The 13,342-nt window shown below is 38.2% G+C and overlaps 1 protein-coding gene across 1 annotated transcript in view; it reads left to right on the top strand.

The window, feature by feature from the left end:
- The window catches only part of ITIH5 (inter-alpha-trypsin inhibitor heavy chain family, member 5), a 78,693-nt gene that overhangs the window by 11,489 nt on the left and 53,862 nt on the right, over positions 1–13,342 (top strand). The window contains exons 2-4 of the mRNA XM_004691097.2: positions 71–115; positions 11,926–12,089; positions 12,868–12,972. Of these exons, the coding sequence (XP_004691154.1) occupies positions 71–115; positions 11,926–12,089; positions 12,868–12,972 (314 nt within the window). The remainder of the gene's footprint in view (positions 1–70; positions 116–11,925; positions 12,090–12,867; positions 12,973–13,342) is intronic.

Below are 13,342 nucleotides of genomic sequence, written 5' to 3'. Positions count from 1 at the left end.
TGCCCTCATATCGCTTATTTAGGAGTGATGCCACAATAATAATTTATGTTTCTTCTCTTTTTTTTTGTAGGTTGGGCTCAGGGTTCCAAGACAAGTCAGGCTGTTGCAAAGGCTGGTAGGTATATTAATGATTCATCTTGAAAATTCCGTGTCATGGCTAGTCTCTATGTATTTTGAACCAGCCACTAGCTTTGCTGGCAAATTACTCCAAAGCCTACCAACTTGCTTATAGATGAATTCTAACATAAAACAGCCTCACTTTAAAAATTAAGACTATTTTTTAAAGATTTATTTATTCATTCATATGAACTGGTGTATAGGCCAGAGATGCAGAGGGTGAGAGGATTCACCAGGAACAGATGGGGAGCAGAACAGGCAGATCGACAAAGTACACTGCTGAGGGGAGCAGTGGGCACGTCAGGAGAGGTCTGCCATGCCATATGGATCTCCTCCGGGGCAGGTGGGGATCGAACTCATGCAGAATTGGCTTAAGCTTCTTAGTACAGTGCTTTAACCCACTGCACTAATAGGGAAGGCCCTTAAGACTATTTTTTAAAAGATTGATTTATTTATGTATACAGAACTGGGGTACAAGCCACAGGTGTGGAGGTGATGTGAGGATTCACCAGAGATAGAGTGGGGATCAGAACAGGCAGATCTACGAAGTACACTGTTGAGGGGAGCAGTGGGCGGGTCAGGAGAGGTCTGCTGCACCATGTGGATCACCTCTGGGGCGGGGATCAAACTCATACTGAAGTGGCTTTAGCTTCCTAGTGCTGTGCTTCAACCTACTGCACCACCAGGGAGGGCCCAAGACTTTATTTTTAAATAAGACTTTCTTAAATGTTTTTTTTTTTTTTTTTTTCCCCTGAAGAGAGACCTGGTAACTTTGGTAAGATGATAAGGACAAAGTATGAAGTTTTAAAAGCCTTAAACACACACGCACATACCCCTAAATTAACCTTAACTTTTTAAAAATCATATTCTTTTACAAGGAAAAAAGACTTGGTTATAAAGTAAACAGCTACACCACTAAGGATTTTGCTTTTGTAGATTGAAGTATCAAGTGATAAGGCAAGGTCTTCAGTGCCTATTAGAAGTCAACAGACTACAACTTGGGCAGTGTTCAGGAAACCTGAGAGCGTATTTGAAACTATCTCTATCTTGTTCACCAATGTGCATGCAGTGATATAAAAATATGGGGACATACCTCTAGGCTCTCGGGTATGGATTTCCCAGCAGTTCTTTAAGGAGAAGACATATATCTAAGCTTTTCTGACACTTAGCTGTTGTTTGCATAAATTCTACATTTATTATCACCAATGTTACAGTTATTCCCTTCTTTGTTGGTCCAGAATGTGGTATCTTTGTCATTTTTGACTTGACTTCCTCTTCCTGCATCTCTCCCCCAGTCCTCCTAATTCTTTCCTGATACCCAGGTTTGTTAGTCCTGAATTCATTTTTTCATATTTTTCTCTATGTTCATAGAATCCTAGACAGACATGTGTGAACACAAACATGAAACAAATTATAGAGTCAAGATAAGTAAGTTGTAGCTTCATAGCTATCAGCAGGAAACAGGATATCACTCAATTAGGCAAGGGAAAGAAATCAAATTGGGAAAGAAGAGGAGTTTAAATTATTACTTTTTGCAGACCATATGATGACATATATAGAAAACCTTGTAAGACTCCACTAAGAAAAACTAGAAAGAATAAGTCAGTATAGTGAAGTGGCAGCCTACAAAATCAATATACAAAAATCTGTTGCATTCATATATGCAAACAACAAACCAGAGGAAAAACAAATCAAGATAGCAATCCCACTTGTAATTAAAGAAAAAAGAATTAAATGCTTAGGAATAAATGTAACCAAAGAAGTGAAAGACCTGTGCAATGAAAACTATGGCATTATTAAAGGAAATAGCAGAAAATATGATGAAATGGAAAGAGATTCTCTGCTCATGGATTGGAAATATTAACTTTGGTAAAATGATCACCTCACACAAAGCACTATACAGATACAATTCAATGATATTCATAGAAATAGAGCAAACATTACTGAAATTTATATGAAACTACAAAAGATCTCAAATAGTGATTCTAACGAAGAGAATAATCATGTTCCCAGACTACATTCTATCCTACGGTGCTATGGTAATCAAAACAGTATGGCATTGGAATAAAAAGAGACACAGACTAATGGGATAGAATTAAGAGCCAAAAATAACCTACATTTACATAGACAGTTAATGACAAAGGAGTCAAGAGGATACAACAGAGAAAGGGAAATCCTTCAACAGATGGTGTTGGGAGAACTGGGCAGCCACGTGCAAAAGAATTGAACTAAACTATTATTTTATCCAATAGAAAATAATTCAAAATGGATTAAAAACTTGCATGTAATACCTGAAACCTTAAAATGTTGAAAAAAACAAAGGCAAACCACTCCATGACATTTGTTTCAAGGTTGTCTTTGAGGCCTTGACTACAATGGCAAGGAAAGCCAAAGCAAAAATTAACAAATGGAGCTATATCAAACAAAAAAGCATCTGGATAGTGATTATTAAAATGAAAAGACAGGCCCTCCCTGGTGGCTCAGCGGGTTAAAGCACAACACTGAGAATCTAAAGCCGCTTCTGCATGAGTTCGATTCCCGCCTGCCCCGGAGGTGACCACATGGCGTGGCAGACCTCTCCTGACCCGCCCGCTGCTCCCCTCAGCAGTGTACTTCGTTGATCTGCCTGTTCTGCTCCCCACTCTGTCTTTGGTGAAGCCTCTCGCCGCCCCTGAGCCTCTGGCCTGTACCCCAGTTCTGTATGCACAAATAAATAAATCTTTAAAAAAAAAAAAATGAAAAGACATCCTGTTGAATGGGAGAAAATATTTGCACACCATGTAACTTCAAGGGTCTTGTATCCAAGATCTATAGAAAACTCGTTTCTCTCTCAACAATGACAAAATAAATAACCCAGTCAAAATATAGGCAGAAGAGCTAAATAGTACTTCTCTAAAGGTGACATACAGATGGACAACAGGCTTCTGAAAAAATACTCATCATCCCTTAATAGGGATAAGCAAGAGCTGTGTACATATTCAGTCATTCAACAAGTATTTTTTTGAATGCTTATGACTGACTACCAAGCACTGTTCTAGGCATTGAGAATATAGCAATAAATGAAGCAAACAAAAGATCCTCTCCTTTGTAGACTACATTCTAAAGGTGGGCAGAGATAGCAAAAGAGACAAAAACACCTGTCTTGTGTCTATTAACTTCATTTATGTTGTGTGTGCCATATAGATGTTTAAAGTTTCTAAGTATTAGCTACATTTATTTTTATTCACCACCTCTGAGTTTCCATTCTTGGTTACAAAGATCTTCTTTGCCTTAGACTGTATGTTATCACTCAGATTTTCTTAATAGAGCACTAAGAATTTTAAATCTTACTGGTATATATATATATAAATTTTAAAGATTTATTTATTCATACAGAACTGGGGTACAGGCCAGAGATGCAGAGAGTGAGAGATTCACCAGAGACAGAGTGGGGAGCAGAACAGGCAGATCTATGAAGTACACTGCTGAGGGGAGCAGCAGACAGGTCAGGAGAGGTCTGCCACACCATGTGGATCTCCCCCGGGGCAGGCGGGGATCGAACTCATGCAGAATTGGCTTAAGCTTCTTAGTGCAGTGCTTTAACCCGTTGTGCTACCAGGGAGGGCCCCTTACTGGTATATTTTTAACATGAACCTTTACCCATCCTGTTGATACCAGAATGACCTTTCCAACTGTAGACCTGATGTGTCACTGCTATTTGTAAATTCTTCAATTTGCAGTTCTCCTTGGAGACAAACTCCAAGGACACATTCAACCCTTTATAATCTGGCTCCTGCCTCCCTCATTAGCCTCAGTCTACCCTAGGAGCCTCCTTATATTTTATCTTCTTACGACACCACAAAAGTGTGAAGGTCTCTGAATGTTCTCTAATTAATGAGTAGAATGTGGGTGGCAACAGCTGGTACTCTCCTATCACTGCCAGTTCATGTACCACAGGGACTTGCCTGAGTTCATTCTAAATTAATTAGATACCCTTTTTATGAAGCTCTCAGGCATCTCCTGCACAACAGGAGGGTTTATATTTTGAAAAGCAGGGGTATCTTTGTATATGAATCTCCATGCTTGCTTTGCAGATATGCACCTGATTTTCTTAAAACAATTCACTGTGATTTATTTTATTTAAAATTTTTAAAAGATAGATTTATTTATGCAACAAGAACTGGGGTACAGGCCAGAGGTGTGGGGGGTGAGAGGATTTACCAGAAACTGAGTGGGGAACAGGCAATCTACTGAGATACACTGCTGAGGGGAGCAGCGGGCAGGTCTGCTGCACCATGTGGGTCAGCTCCTTGGCCAGGGATCAAACTGGTGCTGTAATGGCTGTGGATAGCTTCAGAGTGCTGTTCTTTAACCCGTTGTGCACCAGGGAGGACCTTCAGTGTCATTTCTTAAACTCCTGATGGAAAGGGTCATGTCTGGCCACCTTCCTCATGTTGGTTGTACTGGGATTTGGTTTTAAGCAGGTATGTTGAGACGTGTAGAACCAGTTCTGATCATGAAGGAAGAAGTTGATATTCACAGATCCCTATGGATAGGAGGCGAGGCATTGCCATGCAGGCTGCACAGGAAACCTGGATTAGACAAGAGGCAAAGGGACTGAGGGGAGACCATGACCTGGAGCTTTTATGGATGTTTTTGCCTGAAGGAACTGGTGAGTCAGGTCAGATATTCTGAGTAAGTTTAAGATTAGAAAATCTGAACAATTTTGGCAGGTTCTGGACTATAGGAGTGGTCCTTAGTTATCCAGTGATCTTGTGGGGATTTAGGGCAGGGGTGATACTGGCTTGGTGTGTTGTGTGTGTGATAAAGGAGGTACTGGGTGTGTGAGTGCTGATTATATGTGGAAAGAGTACTTACAGGCAAGTTGTTTTCTATCTCTAGGGATTAACTAGTTCTGGGAGGGGCTGTTTCTCCAGGATCAACGTCGTAAATGTCAGAGCTTCAAGGATATAGAAAATACAGCTGGTTGTTTGGTGTGAGTGTCCTTACTGCACTAGGACTTGTTATATATGTGTCTATCTTCCTAGCCCCAACTCTGATCTCATCGGGTTATCTATTTTTTTTAAAGATTTATTTTATTTATGTATACAGAACTGGGGTACAGGCCAGAGGTGCAAGGGCAGTGAGAGGATTCACCAGAGACAGAGTGGGGAGCAGAACAGGCAGACTGATGAGGTAGACTGATGAGGTACACTGCTGAGGGGAGCAGCCAGCGGGTCAGAGAGGTCTGTTGTGCCATGTGGGTCACCTCTGGAGCGGGTGGGGTTTGAACTCGTACTGAAGTGACTTTAGCTTCTCAGTGCTGTGCTTTAACCCACTGCACCACCAGGGAGGGCCCTGGTTACCTTTTTTTTTTTTAGGATATGAGGTCTGTAGGGTTTTTGCTTACCCGAAAGTGATAACTGCATTTCATCCTTTTCTCCAAACACATAAAATACTACTAAATAGGATTTAACACCATGAATGGACAGTTGAGAGCTGAGAGAGCTGATAGCACCCCTTGTCTATGAAGGGTAAAACTGTCTCCCCAAGGTGGTAAATTCAGCACTGTGGGTGCTTTTTCTAGAGGTCTTCTGTTTCTTAGAATAACAATTTGGCCAATATTGTTTCTTTTAAAAAAAAAAAAGAGGAATGATTAAGGTCTAGTAAGATCTTTGTTTTCCAAGTCAGCTGAATATCTTCTTTTTATTAAGTTGGGGGAGTGAGTTAGATGGTTTTGAAGGTGTTCTGCCATCTCCAAAATTCTTTTTTCTAACAATTATGAAGAATTGTTAGTCCAGAACAACAAAAGGTTAACCTTCTGGTGAGAAGCCTGGGTTCTGGCAAGTGCCGTGGCAAACATTCCTCAGTTGGATTTCCAGATGGCATCTTGGGTAATTTAGGACACCCTCTGGGTGGCTTGATTTTAAGTGACTCACATGAGTCACACAGAAACCTTTGGTCCCTCGAGTAGCTAATTAAGACACTCCCTGCCTCAAATTGCTTTTCCATCTGTTTAGCCTCTGTAGGGAAAATAATGAAGAAATTATGATGTCACGGGAAGATTTGATTTTTGTCCCTTATTTTCCAGTTGACATCCCCAAATGAAATAATTCATTCAGTATAAATATGGGAAGCATATGGGATTTTTAAGAACTGTGCATTGGGGAACATTGAAGCAACTGTTTTATAGCCTTCCTTCTATGGTACATTTTCTTGGACCTCTGCCATTCCAAATTCTGCACTTCGCTTTTAGGGGTTTTCCATTTCCTGCCTGTTTTCACCTGTGCAATATTTCCCACAACGTACTATCTTTTCTAAGTAAACTGCTCTATTTTTTGTCTCAAGAATGTGCTATGGCTCATTCCTACTTCTGTGTCTTTTGTGTTTTTAAGGATATTCTTTTCCTTCTCTTTCATTACATACATATTCTACACCTACTTTGAAACCTCTTCTTTTTTTTTATACACCTCACAGATTTCTCTTTCTTTCTTTGGAATTCTGAAAGTTCTTATAGATATTAAGTAAAATAAATACACATGCATACACCCACATATACACATCCCCTCTATCTTCCTATGATACTTTATATTGTTTGTATTTCTTTTCCAATGTGATCATAAATTCCTTAGAAAAGGAATCATGTGTAGTATTTCTTCCCAATTCTTCACAAAACTTAGTCTATAGAAATGATTAATAAATGCTAATGTATTACAATTTCTTTCTTGGATATATATATGTTTCCTTAATTGCCCAAGATTCAGAACATTTAATTCAATTTCATAAGTGTTTTTTGAATTTCATTCTATGCTTTAAAAAATAGTAGGAGGCCCTCCCTGGTGGCGCAGCAGTTAAAGCACAGCACTGAGAATCTAAAGCCACTTCCACATGAGTTCAATTCCCGCCTGCCCTGGAGGTGACCACATGGTGTGGCAGACCTCTCCTGACCTGCCCGCTGCTCCCCTCAGCAGTGTACTTCATCGATCTGCCTGTTCTGTTCCCCACTCTGTCTCTGGTGAAGCCTCTCACCGCCCCTGAGCCTCTGGCCTGTACCCCAGTTCTGTATGCACAAATAAGTAAATCTTTAAAATAAAAAAATAGTAGGAATAAGTCTGATCCTTGCTCTCAATGGATTTACAACCCAGGAAGGGCAAGGATAAGCTGGGTAGCTTGTGGGGAGTGGGATTAACCCACAGTGGCTTAAATCAGTTGTGGACTGAGAATACCAGAATGCAAGGACTCTGAAGTGTGAGTAACAGCAGAGGCGCCCATGGGAACGGAGTCACTGGGCAGAAGCAGTAAAACTAAAATAGTTTCTTGGAACTTTTCTCAGCTTGTCTCTTGAGCCTGTAAATATGCTTCATGTAATATTGTGGAAAATTCTAGAACTTTCATAAACTTAATTCGTCAAAAGACTATACCAAAGTAAGTTAATATTTTGTCAGATGCCCTCTAGTTTTCTCATTTAAGTTGAATGCAATTTTAGTTGATAATTATCTCTTAAAATAGATCAACATGACTTAAAAAATAGTCTCAAGTGTACCCAGTAAAGAAAATTTTTAATTATTTTAGAAATAGTATTGGGCAACAACCCTCCTCTGAAGAAGCTAAATCTTACTTGGGATGCTATTCAACTCGATCTATTCACTTTGTTTATCTAAGATGTAAACTAAAGTTTTTTTTCCTGTTGGTTCAGTAGACTCTTATGTAAAAAGGTTAAGTGATAGTTGATAAGATGAAATTAAGGAAATTACAGGATGTGAGAGCAGTGGGGAATGGATTTAGCTTCTTGTCTTATGTCTTGAATGTTTGCACCTGTGTTTTTAATTAAAATGTGTATGTTATCTTGTGTCAAAAATGTAACCCTGAGGCAAATAAATCCATGAATTGTCATTAAATATTTTGCTTTGATTTTTGTTATTTATGAAAATAGATTTTCTTCCTAAATGATCCATGTTTCTATATCTTCAAATCTGAGTGCCTGTGGTTTGCTCCATATACCTTTCCACAGGGAGCTTTTGAATCAGCAACCAAGATTGAATTACATTTAGTATATTTTTGGGGTTCTATATTTTCTACATTTTACTGGCTTTTTATAGTGACTCCTGCGGAAATCCCAGGCTACCTCAGGAAGACTTTCAGGAAAGAGGTGGGGTTGGCAGACTCAAGAATCTCTCACTGGGATTATTCCTGCCCACCTTTGTTACCAGGAGCAAGAGAATTTAGAGTGAATTGTTATTCAGTATTAGATAACTGGAACACATACAGAAAAAGGTTGGACACACTGAGTCAATGGGTGAAATTAAGGCAAATTAATACAGTATGAGTTTTGGATGTTTATAACCAAAGCTGTTAAGTAGTCTCTCTGGAGAATGGAGATTGTGTCTGCCGTGGGAGGGAGAATCTTTCCATTTTACATTTTGTAATTGGAAGCTTTTACCATGTGTGCATGTTACCTAATATTTTTTTTTTTTAAAAACTAGTTTAAAATTTAAATGCAATAGAACAGAGTGATAACTAGAATTTTCTGAGTTCTGGGACTTTGCTTTTCTTTCTTTTTATTTAGTATTGATTCTTATTTAGTTCTCAGTGAATCTGTAAATATTAGAATTGTATATGGTGATATTTTAGAACTTTCATAAAGCCACATAAATACAACCCTGGGCCATTTGGTCTGCATCAGCTCAGATTTGGAGTTAGAAGATGTTTAAGAGAATCATTTAGAAAGAAAATCTATTTTCAGAAGTAACTGAAATCAAAGCAGAATATTTAATTACAATTCATGGTTTTATTCCCTTTAAGGTTCCTTTTTTTTGACACAGATAAGATATGCATTTTAATTAAAAACACAAACCCAGTAGGTTGTTGTGCTGTTAAGATCATTATCATTACTACCCCCAGCCTAGTCCTCATTGTCTTAATTGAAACTTGTTAAATATTTTCAATGAGATCATTTAACAGAAGCATTTGGTTAAGCCCCATCTGGAATCCCTTTTTTAATCCAAATTACTTCTGGGGAGAGAGACAGATTTTGTCCTAAGAAGACTAGATTTTCATAAAGATTATTTCTGAATCCAAGAATAATTTCCTGATGCTCAAGATTTCATTCCTTACTTCTGGCTTTGACTTAAAAACTTAGACCTCAGACATGGATCTACTTTTAGTGATTTACTCAAACCTTAGTAGATAGATAAAGAAACATGTGAAGAGGCTCAATTGTCATATTATTTAAAAATAATATTTCTCAAGTATCAGAATCCCTCGGAGGGCTTGTTAAAACATGCATTACTTACATTGTTAGTTTGGGATGGAGTTGGAGATTCTGCTTTGCTAACACAGAGAATCAAGATGCTACAGCTACTCCTGGCCTGTGAATCACAATTTCAGAGTCACTGCTTTGAAATAATTCCTTCTCACATGAAATTGGAGAACTTCTTTTCTTCTTGTAGGTGAAAATTTCTCTACTATGTTCAGATATCTTTGTCCTTGATCATCACCTCACTGAACTCTTCATGCTTATTACTTTCCAATTTTCTCAGACACATTCCCTTAACTGTTTTCCTAAAATTGTTCCCACTTGTTTTCTTCCTTTTGAGTCAGACTGGACTCACAACTCCACACTTAGAACTCTATCTAGCATGCAGCCACTCTCTGGCCTCACTCATGTGTTTGTCTCATGCTGCTTGCAGCTCATTCTCTTGTAGGTTTAAGATCTCCTTAGGACATGGAATAACCCAAATACCAAAAGTAGATGACTGGATTAAACACACACACACACACACACACACACACAGAGGAATATTAATATTACTCGGCAATCAAAAAAGGTAAACTCATACCTTTTACTGCAACATGGGTGGAGCTGAAAGGGATCACGCTTAGTGAAATAAGCCAGAAAGAAAAAGAAATATACCAGATGGTTTCACTCATAGCAAGAGCATAAGTGACCAGGGGACAAAAAAGAAAAGCAATTGTAATAAAGAAAAAATGAAAAACAATGAACAACTATATACCAGAGATATTTTACAGGGGTGATGTGGGGAATGGGATAAAAAATGGGGTGGGACTCTGTCTCTGGTGAATCCTCTCACTGCCCTGCCCCTCTGGCCTGTACCCCATCTCTGTATGCATAAATAAATATATCTTTAAAAAAAATGGGGTGGACAGGTGCTCAGTACTATGGTGATGGCACACAGGTGAATTGGTGGTGGGAAGTCCATGGGGACTACAATTGAGATGAAAAAGGCACAAAATGAAGACAATGTAAAAATAAATTTAAAAAAATAAATGAAATTTAAAGCAGAAATAAAAAAAGATCTCTTTTGTATCACAAGGGCAGTGTGCTTTGACGTCATTAAGTCTTTGCCATGTACCTATTTTGAATGCTAGCTCACTGCTATAAAGAATTAAAAAAACAGGTTATGAAGGGTGAAATAAACATTGATTAGGTAAGACAATCCCAGTAGGGAAGAGCAGAATCCTACCAAAAGAATTGGTTCCATTCAGCATTTATTTCAAGCCAGATACATACTAAAGATGGGATTTGAGTATGCAAAGATGAGACAGGCTTATCCAAAAAGGGCTGCATGATAGCCACAAATAATGGTGGTGAGTGTCAACTTTGGAGCAAGTGGAAGTGAATTTATTATGTTTATCTCCACTAATGCTGGCTTGGACCAATATATATCTTTGCTAAGCTTGGCTTTCTCTCACCTATGTGACGGGAATGAAACACCTACTTCATATGTCTGTCCAAGAAATAATGGGATAATACCTTATCTCATTTGGGGTTGTCATAACAAAATATCATAATGGGGGGGCGCTTACACATCAGATATTTAATTTCTCACTATTTTGAAGGCTGGGGAGTCCAAGTTTAAGATCTGGCTAGTTAATTTTTCTGGTGAGTTTTCTACTACTGGCTTTCAACAGCCACCTTCTTGATTGCGTGGCCTTTTCTCAGTGGAGAGCAAGTTCTGTGGTGTTTTCTCTTATAAGGGCACTATTTCTACCACCCTCATGACCTCATCTAACTCTAAATATCTCTCAAAGATATGACTTCCAGATGCCATCACACTGACAGTTAGGGCTTCAACACATGAATTTAAAAGGGGGAGGTACAAACATTCTGTCCATAAAATGTCTGTAGCATGTTAATCTTAAATATTTCCTGGAATTAGAGAATCAGTCTGTTAGTGGTGGCTTTCCTTACTAATTTCTTTCTTCAGTTTCTGCTACCAGCTGTCATCAGATATAGTGCTGTTTTGAAGTCCAAGGGAAAAAAAAAACCAATGAGTACTTTTAATCAGCTTTTAAATTTTCACCATCTATTACTGCTCTTATTAGAGGTTTTGGGGATTACTTTAAAATACATAAAGATACACAGGTGATTTGGTGATGGGAAGCCCACAGGGGTTATAGCTGAGTGGAAAGGGGCACAAAATGATATAAAAAATAAACTATTATATTACTCAAAAAATAAATACATAAACATTCTTTTTTCTGGGTCCCCTTTCCTGAAATACCTTGAGTTCAGGATTGTGATGATAATCACAATGCATATTTTTTTGATAAATTGGAAATATTACCTTTCTTCATTTGGTAAAGTTAGATTTGAAGATCTGCTTTATGTCAGGAACCGGTTGTTCAGCCATGGTTGTTTGGTGATGGGCAAAAAATCAATGAGACAAACAAAGTGGAAAGGAACCACATGTCCAAGGCTCCCAAATAGAAAACTATTTTATGGAAAGAAAAACTCACAACACCTTAAAATGGTTGATTCATGCTCTCCTGCACCACTGAGAATGCTGTGTGCTTTAATTCCAACAGAAAACGAAGCCCTTGATGACAGAGTTCTCGGTGAAGTCTACCATTATTTCTCGCTATGCCTTCACTTCAGTTTCCTGCAGAATGCTAAACAGAGCATCTGAGGACCAGGAGACTGAGTTTCAGATGCAGATTCCAGCTGGAGCTTTCATCACCAACTTCACCATGTAGGTGGCACACTTATATGGGCATAGATTCTGGATGAAGATTTATGTGTGGGATGGCCAGGGTGAGCCTGGGATGAGGTGAGAATTTATAACCCAGCAGTGGCGTAAGAAGGTTGACTCTCTGCCTTCCTTTTTTTCTCCCTCATTTCTTCCTCCCACCCTCCCTCCCTCTTTTTGCTCCTTCTTTCCACTGTCTTCTTTCAATCAGTCCTTCTCCCCTTTTCTTCTTTTCCTCTTTCTCTTCTCTCCAACACACTAGTGCCTGTGCTGGGTCAGGCACTCTAGAAAGTGTTTGATATATGTCTAGGAGTAAGGCAGTGTTGCTCTGCTCCAGAAATTACTGTGGGAGAAACAATAAATAAGTGGCTAAACCAATGAACAAGATAACTTCAGAGAGTAGCAAGTGTTATAACGATATGATCGATGGGCTATGATTCTTTGGTCTGAACTAATAAGAAGTAGATATATGCCAAACAGCTGTATGGTTTTACAGTAGGTATGGACAAGACTGACTTGATGAATCTTTATGAAGATTTATCTGAGTGTGTCTTCTGATTCTCTCTTGGAGAATCAGAGGCCCCATAGTTTGAATATTTCTATTGAGACCTGTTGAAAAATTACCCTAGATGAAATGAGAAATTGAAGGCTCCTGGTCTGGAACAAATTCCTCTTATATCTCCAAGAAGATATGTTTTCTAGGGTTGTCATAGCTATGAAATCCATCTTTGAATTATCTTGAAACTGTAAACTGCTAACATAGCTGTTATTCGTGTTTCAGGCTTATAGGAGACCAGGTGTATCAGGGAGAAATTACAGAGAAAGAAAAGAAAAATGGTGAGATGGTAAAAGAGAAAAGGAATAAAACTACCACAGAAAATAATGGGTAAGTATTTTTTTTTGTTTTGTTTTATTTAAAGATTTTTTTTACTTAAAAATAACACAATAGTTTATTTTTCCATCATTTTGTGCCTTTTTCCATTGGGTAAGTGTTTTTTAATTAAGGAATTAAAAATCTGCTTCAGTAAGATGTCACATTTTCTGCCTCTTTGTCTAGCCATTTTGTTCCTTTCCTTCCTTTAGCTGTTTATTTTTTTTTTTTACTTTTATGATGTTAATAAATAATCTGGTTAACAATATAGTAGATAAGGGTTTATAATAAAAAGAGACATATAACTACTCCCCTCACATTTACTTCTCCAGATTTTAAAACCTAGAAATACCATTTATAGTATTGATGTAATTAGAAATTTTTG

The sequence above is a fragment of the Condylura cristata genome, unplaced genomic scaffold (assembly GCF_000260355.1).
Source record: "Condylura cristata isolate star-nosed mole 26May11 unplaced genomic scaffold, ConCri1.0 scaffold00030, whole genome shotgun sequence".
Taxonomy (NCBI): Eukaryota; Metazoa; Chordata; class Mammalia; order Eulipotyphla; family Talpidae; genus Condylura; species Condylura cristata.
Note: the sequence above shows the minus strand (reverse complement) of the source record. Positions and strands in the feature narration are given on the sequence as shown.